This window comes from Salmo trutta, chromosome 4 (genome assembly GCF_901001165.1).
Source record: "Salmo trutta chromosome 4, fSalTru1.1, whole genome shotgun sequence".
Classification (NCBI taxonomy): domain Eukaryota; kingdom Metazoa; phylum Chordata; class Actinopteri; order Salmoniformes; family Salmonidae; genus Salmo; species Salmo trutta.
The window spans coordinates 62,481,787-62,505,910 of NC_042960.1; the positions used below are offsets into that span (position 1 = coordinate 62,481,787).

General features: G+C 40.8%; 1 protein-coding gene across 3 annotated transcripts; it reads right to left on the reverse strand.

Moving 5' to 3' along the window:
* Positions 1-5,115: 5,115 nt before the first annotated feature.
* On the reverse strand, positions 5,116-10,692 carry LOC115192805 (calcitonin-1-like). Of its 3 annotated transcripts, none has more exons than XM_029751669.1 (5): positions 10,608-10,692; positions 9,557-9,648; positions 8,542-8,676; positions 6,517-6,696; positions 5,116-5,734 (listed from the first exon to the last, which is right to left on the reverse strand). In XM_029751669.1, the coding sequence occupies exons 2-4, from the start codon at positions 9,640-9,642 to the stop codon at positions 6,537-6,539; spliced, it is 381 nt and encodes a 126-aa protein (XP_029607529.1). In that variant the 5' UTR covers positions 9,643-9,648; positions 10,608-10,692; the 3' UTR covers positions 5,116-5,734; positions 6,517-6,536. The 3 variants fall into 3 exon arrangements, with proteins under 3 accessions (XP_029607529.1, XP_029607528.1, XP_029607527.1); XM_029751668.1 differs by having other exon boundaries at positions 6,517-6,699; XM_029751667.1 differs by lacking the exons at positions 5,116-5,734; positions 6,517-6,696 and adding an exon at positions 6,911-7,712.
* Between the last annotated feature and the right edge of the window lie 13,432 nt (positions 10,693-24,124).

Below are 24,124 nucleotides of genomic sequence, written 5' to 3' on the forward strand. Positions count from 1 at the left end.
TACATTTCTGGGGACTGGAGTGAGGGTAAATCCTTCTATCTGGAAATTGGAGTTTGCTGCTAGGTCTTACGAACCATCTAATTTCCAACTGAAATGACCCAATGAAATGCAGATGTTCACTATTAGGTCTGTTTTTTCTCATTGGCGAAGAGGATCGATTACCGAGAAAGATGCACAACTCTCCCCAATCCAGCCCTCAACTTCAGTTATCAAAATATGGAATATTTTTGTCATTTCCATGCTGATTCCAGCACTTCCCGACGACTCCGGAGCTGCTTCCAGCCCAGACAGAGAGACTGAGAAAGCACGAGGACAGCGGAAAGGCTGCAAAAAAGAACCAATGACAGATGAGGCCTCTATACTGCCGGAGGGGAATGGAGTACAGATCCACAGTTCTGTCTAGTCTCTGTGCTGATAAAAAGCATAGAGGAACTTAAAAACACAAAGGCACATATTCATAATAAAGCCTCTCAGAGTTGGAGTTCTGATCTAGGATCAGTTTAGCCTTTTAGATTATAATCAATGGACTGGGGGTGGACCTGATCCTAGATCAGCACTCCTACTCTGTAGATGCATTATGAGTACGGGCCCAAGGGCACATATTGTTTGTAGCATCGATCGCACACGTTTCAGTGACATTAGACTTCTAAAACATATGTAGTCTTCACTGCCAAAGCACCTTTGCCTGGAACCTAAGTGCCTTCAGAAAGTATTCATGCCCGTTGACTTATTCCGCATTTTGTTATTACAGCCTGAATTCAAAATGGATTAAATTGAAAACAATTATCTTCATCTACATACAATACCCCACAATGACAAAGGGAAAAGTGTTTAGAAGGTGTTTAGAAATGTTAGCAAATTAATTGAAAATGAAATACAGAAACATCTCATTTACATAAGTATTCACACCCCTGAGTCAATACTTTTTAATGAAGGAGGTGATCGGGGACTTCAGGAAACAGCAGAGAGAGCACGCCCCTATCTACATCGACGGGACTGCAGTGGAGAAGGTGAAACGCTTCAAGTTCCTCAACATACACATCACCAGCGATCTGAAATGGTCCAACCACACAGACAGTGTGGTGAAGAAGGCGCAACAGCGTCTCTTCAATCTCAGGAGGCTGAAGAAATTTGGCTTGGCACCTAAAACCCTCACAAACTTTTACAGATGCACAATTGAGAGCATCCTGTCGGGCTGTATCACCACCTGGTATAGCAACTGCTCCGCCCACAATGCCAAGTGTCACGTCTGGAGGAAGCCTGGCTCCATCCATATGGCAAAGCATGGTGGTGGCAGTATCATGCAGTGGGGATGTTTTTCAGGGGCTGGGAGACTAGTCAGGATCGAGGGAAAGATGAACGGAGCACAGTACAGAGTGATCCTTGATGAAAACCTGCTCCAGAGCGCTAAGGACCTCAGACTGGGGCGAAGGTTCACCTTCCAACAGGACAACTACCCTAAGCACACAGCCAAGATAACGCAGGAGTGGCTTCGGGATAAGTCTCTGAATGTCCTTGAGTGGCCCAGCTAGAGCCCGGACTTGAACCCAATCTAACATCTCTGGAGAGACCTGAAAATAGCTCTGCAATGATCCTCCCTATCCAACCCGACAGAGCTTGAGATGATCTGCGGAGAAGAATGGGAGAAAATCCACAAATACAGGTGTGCTAAGATTGTAGCATCATAGCCAAGAAGACTCGAGGCTGTAATTGCTGCCAAAGGTGCTTCAACAAAGTTCTGAGTAAAGGGTCTGAATACTTAAGTAAATGTGACATTCCAGGTTTTTATTTTTAATAAATTAGCAAAACTGTTTTTGCTTTGTCATTATGGGATATAGTGTGTAGATTGATGAGGGGGAAAAAACAATTGAATCCATTTTAGAATAATGCTGTAACGTAACAAAATGTGGAAAAAGTCAAGGGGTCTGAATACTTTCCAAATAAGACCCTCAATATTTATTAGAAAGGAGCATCAAGATCACTGTGCACTTTCCCCACCCTGTGAAGTTCATCATAACGTATTTAATCTGTAGCCAAATAAACTGTATGGTTTCCCGAGTCGTAGTGGGAGGACCACACCATATCATCGAGTGAATCCAAGTTTACATAGATGTGATGCTTATTCTCTCAATATTTTCACATAAAGGCATTTCCACCACCATTTCTCGCATGATCAAGTTTAGCGACACAAAAAGATCCTACCATGTGAAATTATCTGTCAGCATTTATAAAATTGTATCGAAACTACCTGTTTCTATCACGACTGTCGTAATTATATTTTTTATAGGAAAATAATAATTGAGTTTTCCACAATAATGAGGTGGGTGTATGCAAAAATAGATATCATCATAATATGGAAATAAAATACAATCCCAATAAGCCTTCATTGACTTGGAGAAACAACTGGTCACACGTTTGTTGGTTGGGGAAGGCTTGTGCCTCTCAAACTTAAACAATCTTATTACATTTTTACATTTTAGTCATTTAGCAGACGCTCTTATCCAGAGCGACTTACAGTAGTGAATGCATACATTTCATAATTTTTTTCTCCGTACTGGTCCCTCGTGGGAAGTTATCATAATATTTACACTTTGTCTGATTGAGATGATGATGACAAAGCTTTCAAAGCCTGAGCAAGAGTAAGTGAACACTTGCTAGGTTTTGCTGTTATATTGAGAAATTCATTCATATTGTCTATTTCTATTTTGTTGTTTAATGTTATTCAAACTCGTATATATATATATTTTTACCCCTTTTTTCTCCCCAATTGGTAGTTACAGTCTTGTCTCATCGCTGCATCTCCCGTACGGACTCAGGAGAGGCGAAGGTCGAGAGCCATGCGTCCTCCGAAATACAACCCAACCAAGCCGCACTGCTTCTTGACACAAAGCACATCCAACCCGGAAGCCAGCTGCACAAATGTGTTGGCGGAAGCACCGTACACCTGGCGACCTGGTCAGCGTGCACTGTGCCCAGCCTGCCACAGGAGTCGCTAGTGTGCAATGAGACAAGGATATCCCTGCCGGCCAAACCCTCCCTAACGACGCTGGGCCAATTGTGCGCCGCCCCATGGGCCTCCCAGTCACGACAGAGCCTGGGCTTGAACCCAGAATCTCTGGTGGCACAGCGACACCCGGGAGGCCCTATTCAAACTCATATTAATGTGTTTGTTTTCTTCAACCTAGTTATTAACATACAGATAACTGGCCAAAATAATGGAACCGCTTGTGTAAATGAGGGATACAAAGTATATTGAAAGCAGGTGCTTCCACACAGGTGTGGTTGCTGAGTTAATTAAGCAATTAACATCCCATCATGCTTAGGGTCATGTACAAAAATCCTGAGCAGGCCATTATTTTGGCTACCATGGCTATGCCCCCATAGGATGTAAATGCCCCCATCCACAAGGCAAGTGTGGTCACTAAATGGTTTGATGAGCTTGAAAACTATACGCTGTGGTAGTCAACAGAGTTCAACACTTATGGGAGATTCTGGAGCGTTTTCCACCATCAACAAAACACCAAATTATGTATTGTCTCATGGAAGAATGGCATTTCATTCCTCCAATAGAGTTCCTGACACTTGTATAATCTATGCCAAGGTGCATTGAAGCTGTTCTGGCTCATGGTGGCCCAATGCCCTGTTAAGACACTTTATCTTGGTGTTTCCTTTATTTTGGTAGGCTAGTGACTGGGACAAGGTATGCCTGAACTCTCTCCTCCTAAGAGAATTCATGTTGAGCTGTAATAGGCTAGTTTGAGGACAATAGGACAATATATTTGTTTCCATTTTTGTGATTTACTATGAAAGCTTTGTCTTTTGTATGGAAATGGATGTCACAATCTGACCTTTTTGTGTCACCGAACCAGATGAATAAGTTGTGTGTGTTTAGAACAGTGTGAAAGGTTTGGAGTGCACTAAACTCCAAGGCATTTTTTACTCAAATGCTTCTAGTATGTTCAACTCAAAGTCAATGAAAAGTCAATATTACTTCAAATATTTATGTGGTACTGACTCAAAACTAAACGAGAAGTCACATCAACTAAATTTTTTTAAGTCATAATAACAAATGAACTTTTTACCAAGCATGCTCTACTGCAGGTTGATTTTTGGGGATTTGCATGTATATTAAGTGATTGATTAATCTTATGCTACAAAAATATGAATAACATATATTTTTCTAAACTAATCCAATCATTTAGTTAAATTATTTTGCACCCGTTACTGAAATGGTTTAGGTCGTCTTCTCACACTATTCCGAAGCCCGATACTCATTATCTATGCAGGTTGATGGTAAATAAAAATTCCAGCCATTGGATATCCTAATATTGGTTGGATTCCACCAGGAATTACACAGCACTTCACAAGTCAGCATAATGTGACTTGCAAGTAGGGTTGCAAAATTCTGGTTGGTTTTCCAGATAGCCTGGATGGAAGGTTCTAGGAATTCCTCCAACCGGGAATGTTAGGAAATCTGGGAATTTTGTGACCCTACTTGCAGGCCTGATGTGGTCTGCAAACCATGTGTTTCAGGTAGCTTTATCTTGGTAAAGGTAGGCTTCAAAAGAGATGTGGTGTGGGCCTTATGAGATAGGCATTGTCCTAAAGACTATAATTAAGCCACAGGATAAATGAATTCGACAACCACATCTCAGTCACTAACAAATATAGTCATGGATGGTAACTCTACAATTCACTCAAAGGCAAGCAAGGTACACTGGGAAATTATATTGGAGGCGTGGCTTAGTGAGGGCATTATTAAAAAAAGTCAAGCTCATGCAACTCAAATCCCCTACAGGATCACAGTGACTCTACCGGTTTGAGTAATGACTTCAAAATCACTTTTAGTAACAGTACCCGGATTTCTTCAAAAGTTTTGAGTAATGACAGCGCATTGGGGTTTACAGTGAAGTTAGAACAGATTTCTTTGCTGCAGAATTCCCAACGTGTTTCAGTGTTAGACCAAAGTGTTCCAGAGTTACGGAGAAATCTGCATGGTCTGTAACTGAAGCCACTCATCCCATATAAAGGTAATATAATATCGACACAACGGTTCTCTTCACCTAAACATTTCATGAAACTTTTGAAGAACAACACAAGTACCCCAAACCCGAATGTATCTAAAATACATTTTAATCTTGCTGAAATTCACAATTGTTACAATATTAATCTCTTGAATATTTTTCATCTTCATTCTCTTCTTTGCAATCTTCTTATAATCTTGAAACATACTGTACAATCATGTCATGTAAAGTGTTTTACATCAAGGCACAAGACAGCAGTTGTGAGGGAGCCAAGGGAAAGCTGATCTTTAATGTCTATCCCTGCGGGTCACAGTTGCCATGGGGACAGGGGGTATGAGTGACAGAGCAAATGGGTCACATGGTACAAATGTGCTCTAAGACAATAGATAATAAGTAATAAATAAGCACTGATGCTTTCTCCATTCATTTCAAATTAATTTAATGTATAAAAAACAAAAGGAATCGGATTCAGCTGTCAATGTACATAACGGAGGTTGCTGTAATTTTTTCATTTTTTCCCCCTTCTGGTTTGCAAAAAGCAAAATGAAAGGTTCATAACATTATGGGAATGAGAGGAGTCCTACAATCTGAAGGGGTTTCTTTGTGTAGACTGTGGGAGAGTGGATAATAAAGCCAGTGTTTTTTTCTGTTTGTTTTGTTGTTTTCTCCCAGATATGTTCTGATGTCATCGCGTTAAGGAGGGTCAACATCTGAAAGGGAAGAGAGAGAGGAAGGGAGAGAACAGACAAGTCAACAACTTCAGTGCCCAATGCCTTCTGTCAGTCACAAAACTTAAGTCCTCTGAGCAAACAAGAAGACCAAGCAATTATTTTTCATCAACACAGGAAATCAATTATCTATATGTAAAATCTTAATTTAAAAAAAATATATACATTTTTTAATGAAAAAGAAAATATATATTTTTTTCAACGCTCCCTCTCACTGAAGCCACGAAGTTCAAGGCCGACTACGGTATTGCAGGCATTGTTTGCAGAAAACAGGGTCCACCATTCTAGTGAAGGGGAAAATGCCAATCTTTGTAGTCAATCTTTGTGTAAATAAATACACATTTTGTAGACAATCATGGAACCAATAATTGCTTCTATTACACCAGATGTATGTCCTTGGACATACAGAAGAAGCTATAAGGATAATGTACTATAGTAGCTAATGGCAGCCTGCAGTACCCCGGTCAGCCTTAAACTTGAGATACTCAATGAGAGGGGGGCAACACTAGCCTGCAACGTCACTTCCTGGAGTAGCTCAAACTGCGCATGTTATCTCTACAAAAATCAACCACACGAGACGCCATCCTAACTGGCTTAGTTGTCTTCAAATGTCTATTGAGTCTTCACACGTGATCGATGGTTTTGTTCATTCATATATACAGTCATTGGTCATGTCAGGCATTTAACTAAAAGCTAGAGAATAGAAATAAGGCCTAGCCGAAAGAACATAGACAGAAAGGACAGCGAGGAGGAGGAATATTCACCCTGAAGGTTGTTGGAATGTTCACATCTGTGTGTTTCTCCTCCGCCGGCCAAAAGCCTTGGAGCCTACGTTAGTGGGGACAAAGTTACTGTTGCCCATGCCCCCCGACCGGCTCAGGAAGTCTGCCAGGCGGTGAGTCACGCAGGTGGCCGTGTTGCAGGCTCGCTTCTGTGCTGTAATGCTGCTTCAGGAATGGAGACGGGGTTAATGGTGAGCCCTGCTCCGCACAGCGTACACATACAATACAATACACATTTGTGTTCACACTCATGCCAGACACTCACAAACATCCACATATTCAAGCACACACACAGATGGCCTACACAAGTGCACTATTACACACACACACACATAAAAGTAGACAGAGGTTAATATAGTCTCTGGAAATGTTCGATCATTAGAATGGTTCAGTTGGTCATAATTCTTACCTTGAGACTTGGTGAGGGTTTTAGACAGTTCAAGGATATTGGAACTGCTATTGTAACTATGATTTATTCTATACTGCAATTCAAAAAATATTGAATGCAGTTGTTGGAAAAGTCAAAGTTCCATAAAATAAATAAGTACTAACATTACATTTCTTAAGAATAAAAAGTAAAAGTCTTCCTGGTATAAAAATAGGTTTATTGAAGAAGAAACATGGTGCACATAAAGAAACCATTTATTATGGTTGAATATTACGTAGATTTGAGGAATTTGTAACGCAATCAAATTATATGAATATACACTCAGATAAAAACATCTATACATTTCGAGTCATTCTTTTGAATGTAATTGTAATTTAGATAAGTTCTCATTTCGATTGTCTAAACAGATACAACGTCATTCTCTGCCGAAAGGGGAAAGGAATTATCAAAAGAGAAGGAAGAAAATCACGTGGGCGTTGCGATGGGAGATCCGCTCTAATGTCAATCAAGCAGGCAAAATCCACATGCACGGAGATTTAGAACCAGGAGGACGTTAAAATGAAAAGTGAAAAAGAGTGGGAACAGGAGGAGGGCGAAGGGTTAGATGCTGTCATGTGTCTCCCCGGAGCTTGCATAGCGTTCGCTCTCAGGCGCGCTGCGTTTCTTGCCAGGCGTGCCCGCGCCCACGTCTGTGCGGGGGAACGTTTGTAATTTGTGCAGGTCCTGGGACAGTTTGCCCAGCATGCAGGTGCTGAGGTTGGAGCAGCGCTTGGTTAGGGGTCTTTCAATGCTGTCAGAGGGGAGAGACAAACATGCAGAAAACAGGCTCATAGTAGCGGGACCCATGCAGGTTTCTCCCTCTCCAACACACACACACACACACACGCACACACACGCACACACACGCACACACGCACACACACACACACACACACACACACACACACACACACACACACACACACACACACTTTCTCTCTCTCTCATGTTAGTACTGTATCATCCCCCTTTAATTCATGCATGTCTCATACACAATGCATTGTCAGACGTGCTGTCATAGGCAAGAAAATAACATTTCCAAAATATCATGCTTCCCTTCCAAAAATGTTACATCAACCCCCATGCTCCAACTCCATTGTATCTTCACACCCACCCTCATATCACACCAAACAGAGCAGAACGGGTAGCTTCCTGTTGTCATGCAACTCTTTCCGCCTCCACTAATTGAGACCATGCACTTATCCATCCAGTTGGGCATTCCCCGCTAATATAATATCTGCAGCAGGCAAACACACTGTTAACATTCATCCATTCAAATAACTGAATGTCAAACTTATCCATGTGGGAAGGTTACGACAGAGAATCAGTTGGGAGGGATTAGGATCTGGATCTCTCTCCTTGAGATGGAGTTAGTAACCATTCCTCTGAGCACATACCTCCAAATGGATTAAATCAAACGGCAGGTGGCTAGAAGACGTCTCTCCACACAGGTAATATAAAAGTAGCTCTGACCATCAATGCTGATCATCACGTTTAATTCATCATCAGTCCATTACTTGGTAGCTAAGAGGCAAACTCAGGCTGTTAGAAATGCAGGAAGAAAAAGCAGTTGTCTGTACCTATTGCCTTCATTCACTTGCTGCTCCAGCTCTTCAGTTGTCATCTGCACAAACTCCTTGACTATGGCGTTGAGTAACCTCCGTGCCTCGTAGTCCGTGAGCGTGACTTGGTCTGTCATGGACTCTATGCCTGTTCTAGAGGAGGAAGAAAGGGAGTGGGTGATGCACAGGGATCAGCGTAAAAACTCAACTGGCGTTATCACCTGGGGGAAAAAAAGATCCTCAGAGCATCACTGAGTCTAAAGATATGACGTGGGACTGGAATGGACCCCAGCCAACATGGAAAATAGTAATCTGTTAAGAGCAGTCCATCTAAAAGGGCCGAGGTGTGACCTAGTTCAGATGTATAACGGGGAGTGGCTTGGATGTTTTATACGTCTCATTTATCTCTCCTAAATGAAATGCCTCTTGTTGTGTGGTGTTTTTTCTTTCTGCAAATGTCATTACAGTCCCCTTTACCCTTTAAGCAGTCTATCGACAAGGTATGACAGCAATCCATGCTTTAGTTTAGTTTCCCTGGCACGGTTTCCACATGCTAACATTTTAGCATTTGTGGCACAAATCCCATTCAAGTCATGGTACCGATATTAGCATTTTTCATGTATCATGACCAAATCATCCAAAAGTATTTCAAATTGATTGTGAAGCTCAACAACGTTAGCATGTGGAAACAGTGACAGGGAAACTAAACCTAAGCATGGATTGCTGTCCCTTTAACTGGAGTGCACTTCTGGGATATTGGATTAAGGAACATATTAACTTTTATGTATTTGTTACAGTTTCTAAATCAACAATTTACAGACCAAAACATGTGTACTATGTAACTTTTATCACAGAAAAATGATTTCCCCCAAAAATGTAACTCATAATTTCATTCTTAAATAATACAGTTATATTTAGCAGCATGTCCTATCAATCTTTTCATGTCAGATTACAAAAGTGTGTGTGTGCTCGTGTGATGTATGTATGTGTATGAGTGTAAGTTTTTACATATCTGTATGTCCGTCGGGCTCACCTGGCGGGGGCTGCTTGTGAGCTGTACATCTGGCAAATGACCAGGGCATAGGCAACAAGGAAAGCAGAGATCTTCAACATAACCATGGTCCCCTACAGCAAAGAGACAGTCCCATCAGTGAAGCAATTACATGAACATTTACATGTAACAATGAGAGAAGCAGGTCGCCAACACAAAAACATTCAGCATGCTTTTACCAGAATGAGATTAAGCATTGTACAGCTAATGTAACACAATACAACTGTTGGTTAAAGGATTCCTTCGTTAAGTTTGAAATGAGCTGCTAGATGATGTATTGACAGCAAACTCAGCTTTACCACACTAGCTCAGTTCAGTAGCATTGATCTCTCAAGCTGCATATCCATCCATCCTTCTGTCTCCCCATGACACCTTCCATCCAAACAGCCTCTACTCTTCTCCATGGAGCTAACTATTCCTCCAGTCTCACAATATTGGGTACAGCACAGCACAGGACAGGAGAGGTAGTTCTCTGAGGAGGAGCCCTTGGCGTGTCCAGGAATGACGGGGGTCCAAGCCTGTCGGTTGGTGCTAACTGAAGGGACGTAGCGTTAGCTAGCCGCTGTGAGGAGGGGATAGTGGTTCCAGCCAGCGTGCCAACTCCCAGGGGAGGACCAGTACATTAGTGTAATGAGCTGCCACCACTTTCTCACACACAAGCACTCCATCTCTCTCTCTCTCTCTCTCTCTCTCTCTCTCTCTATTCTACTCACTGTTTCTTTCTCTCCGTCTCTGACTTACTCTTTGGTCTCTCACTCACTCTTGCTCACTTTTTCTCTCTCTCTCTCATCTTTCTTTCCATCTTTTCTGTTCTGCCTCTACCACAGAGCTGAAGGAGAGTTGTGACCCCTATGGCCACACTTCAATCCCAATCCCATTACCGTCACCATCACATCACACTGCGCCAAAATGCAGGTCCACACTCTCCATATCCAACCGAGTTACAGAGTCCTCAGACACAACCCATTAAGTCAACGTTCCATCCAAATGCACAGTCTCCACCATGTGGATCTGGTTAAAGTTCTCCACTTACCTTTTGTGTTAATCACCGGGCCCCCAAAAATATATAGCTTTGTAGGAAACGCCTATGTTGACTTCTCTCACTTTGAAGACCAACTCTTGGATCTGTAGCATGCAATGCCAATGCACAAGCCTATATATCCACTGCTTGCATTTGTGCATTGACTGTGTAGGTGTTTAATTATCTCCCGTTGACCAATCCCGTCGCTGAGATGCTCCTGCGAGCCAATCGGATGACACCCCTTACTTTTGGCACACTAATATGGGATATGGCTTTGCAATGACGTCATTCTTTAGTCACTAAGTGCTCCATTCACAAAATCCACCAGTCATTTGGACAATTTGATATCCACATTTCCATTGAGGTCATTAATTAACCAGGAGCAAATCTAATGAATGGCCACGGCAACCATCCCTCGCAATAAATATTTTATAGGCTTCCAAAAATGTTACACGCATGCTATTTTTCAAATGCCAAATTGATAAGCCACAGCAAAGTACTAGTAGGCAGGGCCATCTGCTGGGAATGACAGTATACTGCAGTCCCATCCACTCCTAGGTTGGTGCTACTCAACCAAGAGACATAGGGATCAAGTACCCCAGTCAATTCCGCTGTCATGCTGAAACTCAAATACGGCCGATTGTTCTACTCAAAAAAGTTTACAATTATCTGAGCAGTTAAATAAAAGAGCATTTATTACCATCATGAATACAATCACTGCAACGACTTCAACTCGGAAAAATAGGATTTTACATGTCCTTATTTTAATTTGACCATGGTTTTGAACTCCTCTAATGTAATCTGAGTTAATGAGTATGACTGTGTCTCAATGATCCACAGTAACACAGGGTTTATAAAGGGTTCATCATTACGTTATTCATCTACCAGTTACCTAGTCCACATACCAAAAGACAACATTGGAATGAATTATGATTACATGGCTAATGCGTTATAATGATTATCCCTGCCCCAGTCCATGTCCTTCTTCAATGGATAAATGAAGTGGACTTCAACAGGGAATCATTGCAGAATCCCTGATGACAAAGACAGTTGTTTTTCAAAAACAATTACAGAACAGTTTGTCAGGTGGCATCATCTAATTTCCCTTCCTTTTCATTAGCGGGCAAAGCATCAGAAAGTGTGTGTGTGTGTGTGTGTGTGTGTGTGTGTGTGTGTGTAAGAGAAGGAGAGTGGGGGGGCCTTTCCCTGCATGCGTCACAGAGGTACCCCATTAGACAGGATGAGCCTTTTAGTGTTATTGAACAGTGAGCGGCGCCGAAGTCCCAGGCGCTAAATCACAGTAAAATGGACTGCGCAGAGGTCCCAGCCCCACACTACATGGCCAGAAGTATGTGGACACCCCTTCAAATTAGGGATTTGTCTATTTCTGCCACACCCGTTGCTGACAGGTGTATAAAGTTGAGCACACCGCCATGCAATCTCCATAGACAAACACTGGCAGTAGAACGTCCCATACTGAAGAGCTCAGTGACTTTCAACGTGGCACCGTCATAGGATGCCATCTTTCCAACAACTCAGTTTGTAAAATTTCTGCCCTGCTAGAGCTGCCCCGGAGAACTGTAGGTGCTGTTATTGTAAAGTGGAAACGTTTAGAAGAAACAACTCCTCAGCCGCGAAGTGGTAGGCCACACAAGCTCATAGAACGGGACCGCCGAGTGCTGAAGCACGTAGCGTGTAACAATCAACAGTCCTCGGTTGCAACACTCACTACAGAGTTCCAAACTGCCTCTGGAAGAAACGTCAGTACTAGAACTGTTCATCGGGAGCTTCATGAAATGGGTTTCCATGGCCGAGCAGCCGCAAGATCACCATGTGCAATGCCAAGCATCGACTGGAGTGGTGTAAAGCTCGCCACCATTGGACTCTGGAGCAGTGGAAACACGTTCTCTGGAGTGATGAATCACGCTTCACCATCTTGCAGTACGGCAGACTAATCTATGTTTGGCGGATGCCAGGAGAACGCTACCTGCCCAAATGCATAGTGCCAACTGTAAAGTTTGATGGAGGAGGAATAATGGTCTGGGGCTGTTTTTCATGGTTCGGGCTACAACCCTTAGTTCCAGTGAAGGGAAATCTTAACGCTACAGCATACAATGACATTGTAGACAATTCTGTGCTTCCAACTTTGCGGCAATAATTTGGGGAAGGCCCTTTCCTGTTTCAGCATGACAATGACCCCATGCACAAAGTGAGGTCAATACAGAAATGGTTTGTTGAGATCGGTGTGGAAGAACTTGACTGGCCTGAACAAAGCCCTGACCTCAACCCCATCAAACACCTTTGGGATGAATTGAAAACTCAGACTGCGAGCCAGGACTAATCGACCAACATCAGTGCCCGACCTCACTAATGCTCGTGGCTGAATGGAAGCAAGTCATGTTTCAACATCTAGTGGAAAGTCTTCCCAGAAGAGTGGAAGCTGTTATAGCAGCAAAGGGGGGACCAACTCCATATTAATGCCCATGATTTTGGAATGAGCTGTTCGAAGAGCATGTGTCCACATACTTTTGGCCATGTAGTGTATATGAGTGTCTAAGTAACATTGGGCAAATAAACTGTAGTTGCATTTGTCCAACTTCTTGAATCCTATTAATGAAATGACATGGTTTATTCATCAAGCAGGTCTTGTATAATCCTTTACAACTACTTTTTACAGTAGTAACACGTAACAAAGTAAAAACGTGTAATTCATTTGTTTTCATAATTTCTTTCTTCAGTTTCATATTTATTTTTCTTCTGTTTTTCAGTTTCAGTATTCTGTTTCATTTTGATGAACCTTTTCATACATCCATCCAAATGAAGTAATCAGACTTATTGCGTTACTATTATTAACTTTGGGACAGAAAAGTTCTGCTAACATAGATTCCTGAGTTGTCTCATCACATTTGCCAAAGTTGAGTTAACTAGAAATCTGGTTGCCTTGATTTTTTTAAATTGACTTAACTTTCAATTTCATGTCCTTTCAACTTAACGATGTAAGGATATCATCAGCTGAACTATTTAAGCTTCATGGACCAACGTAGTGAAGTTGGGGGGAAGCCCCAGGCAGGGACTCCAACCCGGGTTCACTGACTGTCAAGTGTCAACCCAACACCTTATATGCTGGTCCATGATGCCAAGAGAGCTGAAGTTGGATGAGCTATAATATACTGTAGATTTCTGCTCAACTATGGAAATTATTGTATTATTGACGGATGGCTATTATATTTTTATTTTGATTGAGCCAAGTATGTTTATGACAGAATAGTGTCTCCTTTGACTCCTAACCAGTTTCAGTCATGATCCATATAATGGACCAGACAGGTAAGTCTATAAAATCTGAGTAACCACAGACCACATAAACAGGTACAACAGAAATCTCATTAAGGGTTAGAACAAATCAACTCATTTAACTCTGGTTAAATGCATCAGCCTCTGCAATACATGTTTCAGTTGTAACTGATCCCTGACCGAGTGGTGCAACGGTCTAAGGCACTGCATCTCCATGCAAGAGGCATCACTGCAGTCGCTGGTTTGAATCCAGCCTGCATCACATCCGGCCGTGATTGGGAGTCCCATAGGGCGGCGGACAATTGGCCCAGCGTTGTACAGGGTAGGTCATCATTGTAAATAAGAATTTGTTCTTAACTGTCTTGCCTAGTTAAATAAAGGTTAAATAAATAAGAAGTATAATACAACTTTCAGAAAGGTATACTGGGTAATATGTTAATTAAACGTGTTTAAGCCAAAACAGTATTTTATGTTGTGTCAGCAAACATAACTCTTGTGTGATCAACTCAGCTATTTGTGTTGCAAATGACATATGTCAGTTCATTATTTTTCAACTCACATTGAGTAAAAATCATTGGGTTAGTGGAGTAATAATTCATGTCAGCTCAACAATTTCCCAATTTGAAGTCCAGCCAACTTGGATATTTAAGTTACATTTTTTTACAGTATTACTGTGTACTAATCGTACCACATACTTTTTTAGAACATAATGTTTCTAAAAGATGTATGCAGGAAGCAACAAATATCAATATCAGTATAAAACATATTTTCACATAACCAAACTGCCTACTATATAAGATGCAAATACAGGTATCTGGACACGGCCATTCTTTTAGACTGCTGAAGCAAGAACACATATTTTCCTCAGGAAATTGCCATTTTCTAGTTATTTACTTCAAACTTTGTACTGTCTTTCTATGCCATGGGATTAAGAGAAGTAAGTATTACATCATCCAGTTATCTAACATGCAACAGGCACTAATAACAATGTCGCCACCAAAACATTTAACCTTTTAATCACGGACAAAGATTGATGAGGATATAGACAACTTTGAACGTTACAAAGCACCCCAACGCACAGAGACCGTAAATCCTTATTATCAGATATATAGATCATGATGGGGCCAAAGTGGAGTGATATGAATCGTTGATCTATGGATCTATCAGTGAATCGTTGATCTATGGATTGATCAGTGTCTCCATTCACTGTTGGGTGCTCTGAGGTTCAGGGGCAGTACCCTGTCCATATAAATCACTTCCTCAAGGAAAAAGCAACAGCACTTAAGTCATTAGCAGACTCCATCCTTCTGTAATGGCTCTCAATCTCCAAATCTAATCAGTGCTGCACACCATCACCACAAAGGATGCTCTCCCTTGATTCAATTCAAGTTCAAGTGTGTGACCAAGCTCTTGTCTTCGGGGGCTCTCCCACTGGGGCGTTAAGGGAACATTTGAACACCTGCCGACTTCCATCACACTGGGATTACCCACAAGGCCCTAGAGTGCAGGCAGGCACACACACACACACACACACACACACACACACACACACACACACACACCCAACATACATTAATTAATTAATTCATTATGCGAGCGGGATGGGGGCGCAAACAAATACCACATTCAGATTTGGGGACAGGTCATTACTTAAAGGCCCATGGGAAGTGCCACTTGACTTGTAAGAGCAGCCGAGCACTTGCTGGATTTGCTGTTATTCATCCTGGGAGCATTAGAGAAATTACATTTAATCGTTGAAACGTTGGGGCATCAATTACTTGGTCACGCCATATAGCGCGTGGGAGGCAGTGGCGGACTTATCATTAGGCAGAAGAGACAATTGCCTCAGGCCTCAAATCATCAGATGCCCCGTGAACTGGGCATAATAAAAAATAATACTAATAGTAATTCATATATATATATATATATATATATATAGCAAAATCTGCAGGAAGCTTCAAATTTGATTCATCTAAACATTCTTCCTAGAACTGTCTATGAAGGGTTGCTAGGAAATATTATGTATAATTATATTCTTGCCTTCCAAAGAATCCTTCTTGCCTTTCAAACAATCATCAAATAACCCTTTCTTCCAAAAATGGTTCTTAGGATGTTAAAGGTTCTAGGTAGAACCCTTTCACTTACAAAGAACCCTTGTCTTCCAAAAAAGGTTCTTCTGATCTAAACAGTTCTTGGTAGAACCCTATCCCTCCACAAATAACCCTTTTGGAACCCTTTTTCTAAGAGTGTACTACACGAGTGAAGAGCAAAATACACTTGTTACACTATATAACATGCAAAAAATCCTTAATATAATGAACAAACTAGAATACAGATGATGAGCACTCAATTCAACTTAGCTAGCATTTTGGCCTCTGTCTGGGGCCTCCAATTCTCTAAGTCCGCACCTGGTGGGAGGAAGCTTTGGCTAGCCCTGACATCATCCAGTGCTGTCTGCATGCACAGCTCTGCTACTGTAGTAGGCTGCTTCCTCCACTCTCATTCAAGTAAAAGAGGCCCGAGAGAAAAAGAGCCCCCTCAGCAATCAATGTCTAGACCAATGGTTGATGTGGACCGGTGTTGGGTTACCAGATCTGAGTACTGGAGTACCGGATCTCTGTGAGTATACAGTACAGTACCATGAGTACCGGCTCCCTTTTCATTCCACGTCAAGCATTGATCTCTAGACAGTTGGCAATGGTGTGGTTTGAGAGAACAGTTTCCAAAAATGGCCTATTATATTGAATGAAGTTGTTGCATGTGACATTAGTTACACAGTCCAAAAAACTGCAAAGGTGCACCACATTATAGCTAATCATTATCTCTTTGTTATTTTTACTTGCAAGGATTCCCTACTGCCTACTGAACACTGTTAGAAAAAAGGTGCTATCTAGAACCTAAAAGGGTTTTTCGGCTGTCCCCATAGGATAACCTTTTGAATAACCATTTCCACATAGGGTTCTGTATGGAACTCAAAAGGTTACCTGAAACCAAAAAGAGTTCTCCTATGGGGACAGCTGAAGAACCCTTCTGGAAAACGTTTTTCTAAGAGTCTATCTGAGGCCTTGGGATCCTTTTATGCCACTTCATATCATTATGCAAATATATCATATAAGTGTGTGGCTCAGTTGGTAGAGCATGGTGTTTGCAACGCAAGGGTTGTGGGTTCGATTCCCACGGGGGTCCAGTATGGGAGAAAAAAAAAATGTACGAAATGTATGCATTCACTACTGTAAGTCACTCTGGATAAGAGCGTCTGCTAAATGACTAAAATGTAAAATGTAAGAAAAAGTGTCCACTTGCCGACATAATATGTGGACTCAAAATTGGATTTGAATTGAGGTTTGTTGTTGGGATTTGAGGAAATGAAGCTCACAGTCATCTGACAAAGACACCAGGATACACAGAAGGAATCAACATCAAGGAGATTACACAGCAACATAATGGTGCAGTTCTTAGTGTAGGGGAAGCTACTCTGACAATATAGTTGACCATGCTACCAATTACTTCACACTGGAAATAGTTAAGCTACACTAAAGCTACTCTCAAGAAAAATGTAGTTTTCTTAACTAAAGTTACCTTGAAAAAGTAGATCTCTACATCCAAGCTACTTTGTGAAAATGTATCATATCTAAATATGAAATGTTACAGACTACAAATTGCAAGACTATATTACTCTGGAGTCAGATGTTAATAGAATATGTAATTTAACCTATTAAACACAAAAATATGTTTCAAGTAAGAATTAAGCAGGTCTGATGGCAAAAATTAAAATAAATTCCAGCCTACTTTACCCATATTTTGTTTTCTTTTTGAAAAACAATGTGTGTAGTTCCATTAGTAGCTACATGGCTAAAAAGTAATTAACTACTGAAAACACTACCAATATTTGAATTTAGGGTAACACTTTTAGATGTGTTGTGACATACTTAAGCAGTAAGGCCCGAGGAGGTGTGGTATATGGCCAATATACCACGGCTAAGGGCTGTTCCTAATCACGACGCAACGCAGAGTGCCTGGACACAGCCCTTGCTGTGGTATATTGGCCATATATCACAAACCCCAGAGGAGCCTTAATGCTATTATAAACTGGTTACCAACGTAATTAGAGCAGTAAAACAAAATGTTTTGTCATACCCATTGTCACGACTTCCGCCGAAGTCGGCCCCTCTCCTTGTTCGGGCGACGTTCGGCGGTCGACGTCACCGGCTTACTAGTCACCACCGATCTATGTTTCCCTGTTCGTTTTGTTTTGTCTTAATTATACACACCTGTTTTCAATTCCCTGATTATGTTCCTTATTTAACCCTCTGGCTTCCCTTTCTGTCTTGTCTGTGATTGTTCATGTTTGGTGGTTGTTGGAGGTGTTTCTCCCAAACCTGTTATTTTGCTGTGGGAGAAGTTTTATTGTGGTTTTTGAGTAAACACGTTTGTTTGCACTCATCCCTGTGTCCTGCGCCTGACTCCGATACTTCTCCAAACGAAAGCATTACACCCATGATATACGGTCTCTTGTACCATGGCTTTCAGCCAATCAAAATTCAGTTCACCCAGTTTATAAATTGCTTATAAACTGGGTGGTTCGAGCCCTGAATGCTGATTGGCTGACAGCCATGGTATATCAGACTGTATACAATGGGTATGACAAAACATTTATTTTTGCTGCTCTAACTACGTTGTTAAGCAGTTTATAATAGCATTAAGGCTCCTCGGGGGTTTGTGATATATGGCCAATATACCACGGCTAAGGGCTGTGTCCAGGCACTCTGCGTTGCGTCGTACTTAAGAACAGCCCTTAGCCATGGTACATTGGCCATATACCACACCCCCTCGTGCCTTATTGCTTAAATATTTTATGGCTGGTTATGACACCTACATATGAGTGTCAAAGCCCACATATTGATTATTAATCATTTCTAAAATATTTATTAGCTAGTCCTTCAGTGGAATACGCTATGCTACAGCCATTGAATCTGTCTTTGAGCGTTAAGGGACGTTAATGGCTAGCTCGGTCCACGACATTATGTTCATTATGTTCAATCTTGAGATACAAGGGCAAATGTTATTAATCAGCGACTGAAATTTCACGCTACGTGATATTCACTTCCGGACTTGGACAGAGCTTAAAGCATTGTAGAACGCCCCTCTGAATAACGGGCCGTGGTTTTGGCTTAACTGCGTTGGGAAAAAGAAAGACGTGGAAAAATGTCAATTGTCCGTGTCTCCTTATTCATCCTGTTTTCAGGCTTGTAACATTTATAAGCATGATTTCATTTTTGAAATCTAGAGATAAAATGTTTATCTAAACTATGATTCGTTTTCTTGTAATTTTGATGTATAATTGAAGTGTTTAATTTATGTACTCATGTAAATACACATAAGACGAGACATCGTTTGTAAAAAGACATGAAACCATTAAAAAGCCAAAACGTTTATAATGAAAATACATTTAATCCGAGACGCCATCTTGTCTCATTTTCCCCTTCATGTGACTGCAGCAAAGCTAAGCTAGTTAACTTTGTATGTAAGTCAATGAGACAAGATGCTGTCTTGGATTAAATGCATTTACTTTTTACAAATGATGGCTCGCTAACAACAACTAGCTAGCTACGTTAGCAGTTAGTATGCGATCATTAGATACACATTTCATAAAAAGTAACCTTCTAAAATAATTATCATTAGCATGGAACATATGTACTCATGTAAATACACTTAATGCTGCCCATGGGGTTTTCTTACATTTAATACACAGGCCTTTTCTATACTTGATTTGTACAATTAGCCATGTATATATAGAGTGAATCAGATGTACTGTTGTTGCCTTAACACCGGATGGGTGTATTTAGTTGTTTTGCACACCACTGTCTTTAGTGATAAGATAGCTAACGTTAGCTAAAAAAAACACTAATTATATGGTAGCTAACTGTTAGATAGATAGCTAGCTAGCTAGCTAGCTAGCTACATGAATAGTTGAGAGCTAGCTTTAGCTATGTTATGAAAACATTGAGAAACGGGATTTTAATGTATTTGAGAATGTGTGAAAGTGTTTGCTATTGCTATAATATATTTGGTATGAAGTTTTAGTTTTCAGCTTTCTTTAGCGGTGTCACTGCATTGTAGCATACTCTATTCTCAGATTTCTGTTCTTTAGTTACATATTTTCAGAAAAAGTAATGCATCTGCTGCATCCAAGGGTGGAGGTGAAGACCTTGAGGGAGGCTGCAGAAACCAACTTTCAAATGAAAGGAAATATTCTCAACCAGGAAATGCTCTGCCATTTCCTGGTTGCTAAAATTCGAATAGCTCGTCTAAACTCAGTTTATGTGACAAAACAAGCAATGTATATCATTATACCATCTAAACCGCTGTGACACTGTCAAGAAGCATTATGACCATCATAATCATATAAGCCAGATAGGCCTTTCACGTACATGCCCTTATATCAGTCATCAGTCACAAAGAGGGTGTCTTGTCCTGCTCCTGAAATCTGCTCCTGCATTCATCCCAGTCATCAGAAACAGAGCATTGAGGTAGGTGCATGTCTGACATCAATGTGTGTGCAATTACAATGATAATTTAATATGGTCAATTTCAGAAAATGTTATATAACATAAACAATGTTTACAAGTAGGCTATGGTGTAATGGAATGGTTTGCCTTGTGTGGTAGGTTTTGTGCTTTTTGACACTTGTAAAATAAGACGTAAAAAAACACAATAGAGTTATGATCATATTATGACAAGTTATGTCTGCTCTTATGACATATTATGACATGGTTATGACCGTGTCATAATGTGTTATGACGCTAAGTGTCAAGTTCAACTACCACCAAGCTACAGCAAAATGTAATTCAATTACTAGTTGAGCTACATGTAGTTCACTACTCCCCAACACTGTAAGTTCTACACTTTTAAAAGATAACCATCTTGCTTTGGGGGGCTGATATTGCAGTGACACCATTGTGCGTTTGGCTCAATCATCCCAATGCCGCCGGAGAAGAAATCTTAGTGAGTCAGAAGCCAGGAAGGAGGCAGCAATTCTCCTCAAGGAAACTTGGCTCCCACGTTTGGAGCCATTTCAGATTCAATCACACTTGATCAACTTGGACCGAGTCCTTTGGTATTTATAGAAAGTTAAACGGTATGCGGTTATGAAACATGGCAGAGGGCCAACGTCTGCAGTCATTTCTGCCTCCGCAGCAAAGCTGAGAGTTAAAAATGAAGGAGTATCCAATTTTTCTGTACTGTGTATTTCACTTCCAAATGATCTGGTCTGCAGAACCAGGTCGCTGATTAATTGAAAAACGCAGGAAGACTTTACATTAAGTTGTTCTCATACCGGTGTAATAACCCTGTAACTACTACAGTAATAACATTGTATTAACATGTTTTTACGTGGTACTTTAGTAACTGTATATTAATCACATAGTAATGGATATTGAACCTTGTAGAATAGGAAAAAAAACTTTAACTCCATCATTGTGCAATTACAAAGCAATTACTGAAATAACGTGTAAGAACAGTGTGGTTACAGTAGTAATAAGTGTTACTACACAGGTATAAGAGCAGCTCAACGTAAAGCGTTTCCAACACATTTACTCTACGTAGGCTAACTATTGTTTTGATCAAGGAGAGAAAATGTATCATATTTGCACTGTTTTGTGTAGTCCTGGTGTGAGCGTGTTCATCTTATTTCTAGTTCTCGTGTGTTTTTGTTCCACTTTATTTCATAGTACTACTGATATTGATTACTGCATCGTAGGGAAAGAGCTTGCAAGAACAGCATTTCACTGTACTTGTGGACGTGACAATAAAAACATGACATTTTAAACTACTTTAGGTGCAACCTGTTCTTCGAAGAGAGGACCTGGAAAAACCTCTACACCTTCTGAGTTCCTTGACATCCACGGTCGCCATTCACTCCCTTCTGTCGGGCATTTTGCATCTCTTCAGAGGAAGGCAGCCAAAGCAGGAGGCAGCTTGAGGCCATCCCACACTTCACCTCTGACCCTACTCTCTCGCATCTCTGGTTATGTCACCCTCATTGACGTAATTGAGTCTTGAAGCTAATGGCTCAGTCGGTGTGGTGACAATGAAATTTATACGCCATGATCAGATCTAGCGATTGCATTTTCCCTCCGTACTGGAAAACGGGACAGTTTGGCCAATCAGTCAAACGCAGTGAAAGCGCTGTCAATCATAAAAAGTAATTATTGTGACATGATGGATTCTGAAGCACAAGAGCCCATTAACAACTTTAATGAATAGATTAGCCGAAGAAGCAGCCAGGTAGCTAAGGAACAACACTTGACCACTTGCCACCCACCTAACTCTTGCGACACCAACTCATAGCATTAGATCTTAGCAGGCTTGTATGATAACCGAGACAGTTATTATGAGGACATCGACTGATAACTTGGTTTGTGAATCACTGGGCTGTTATTCATGAAGTCTCTCAGAGTAGAATAGCTTATCTAGGATCAGGCGCCGATATACAGTGCCTTCAGAAAGTATTCATACCCCTTAACTTATTGTTGTGTTACAGCCTGAATTCAAAATTGATTCAATGGATTGCTTTTACCCCATAATGACAAAGTGAAAACCTGCCCAGTCCTTAACGATTATAAGCATACCCATAACATGATGCAGCCACAACTATTCTTGACAATATGGAGAGTGGTACTCAGTAATGTGTCGTATTGGATTTGCCCCAAACATAACACTTAGTATTCAGGACAAAAAGTGAATTGCTTTACCACATTTTTTGCAGTATTACTTTAGTGTCTTGTTGCAAACAGGATGCATGTTTTGGAATATTTGTATTCTGTACAGGCTTCCTTCTTTTCACTCTGTCAATTAGCTTAGTATTATGGAGTAACTACAATGTTGTTGATCCATCCTCAGTTCTCCTATCACAGCCATTAAATACTAAAACTGTTTTAATGTCACCATTGGCCTCATTGTGAAATCCCTGAGCGGTTTACTTCCTCTCCGGTAACTGAGTTAGGAAGGACGCCTGTATTTTTGTAGTGACTGGGTGTATTGATACACCATTCAAAGTGTAATTAATAAGATCACCATACATAAAGGGATATTCAATGTCTGCTTTTAAACATTTTCCCCATCTACCAAAAGGTGACCTTCTTTGTGAGGCACTGGAAAACCTCCCTGGTCTTTGTGGTTGAATCTGTGTTTGAAATTCACTGCTTGACTAGGGGATCTTAATTGTATATGTGGGGTGCAGAGATGAGGTAGTCCTTCAAAAACCATGTTAAACACTATTAATGCACACAGAGTGAGTCCATGCAATTTATTATGTGACTTGTTAAAGCACATTTTTACTCCTGGATTTATTTAGGCTTGGATTAATAAAGGGGTTGAATACTTACTGACTCAAGACGTTTCAGCTTTTACATTTTAATTAATTTAATTAATTAATTCTAAAAACATAAATCCACTTTGAGATGATGGGGTATTGTGTGTAGGCCAGTGACACAAAATCACAATTTAATTAATATTACATTTAAGCTGTAACACAATAAAATTTGAAAATTGTCAAGCGGTGTGAATACTTTCAGATTAAGGCTGAGATTCAATCAACTGCAGAAAGTGGATTTCTGCACGGCGCTATGGAAATCAAGTGTCATCTCCCTCCATAACAGACACGCTGCTGTGCAACTCAAACACAACTTTGAAAGCACAGAGTGGGAATGTGCTATATGAATTCTGGCCTGAAGTTTTACTATCTACCACAGGTATCAAAAGTACCTGTAGATGACAATGCAATATAGTGAAAAAGGAGTCTCCACATGCTTCAATCAGATGCAATGTCAGTGTTCATTTGCTAAGTGTTCCGGCTGTTAAATGTAAATTCATGAGTTCATTCAAAAGTGTCCCAAGTGCAAAGAACATACTTGTGATCATGGTTAAGCTTTTAACGTCATGGATTGTATTTTCCCAGGTCTGTTCCCACAATATTGATGGACAACGATCCCTGTCCTGGTTTGCTCTCCTGCTCTGTCCTCTGCAATGGGACATGGTCCCACTGTGTCAGAATGAATCCTTCAGTCTGTCCTGGATGACATTATATGCTCAATGAAGGGTATGAAACAATCCCTAAGTCCTCATATACCTTGAATGTTCCTTGAATGTGTTGTCTAAATCGCTCATGTTTTTTAATAATCTGTGCTCTATAAATGTGTACATAGAACATTAATGTTAAACCTGTCAAACAGATGTTG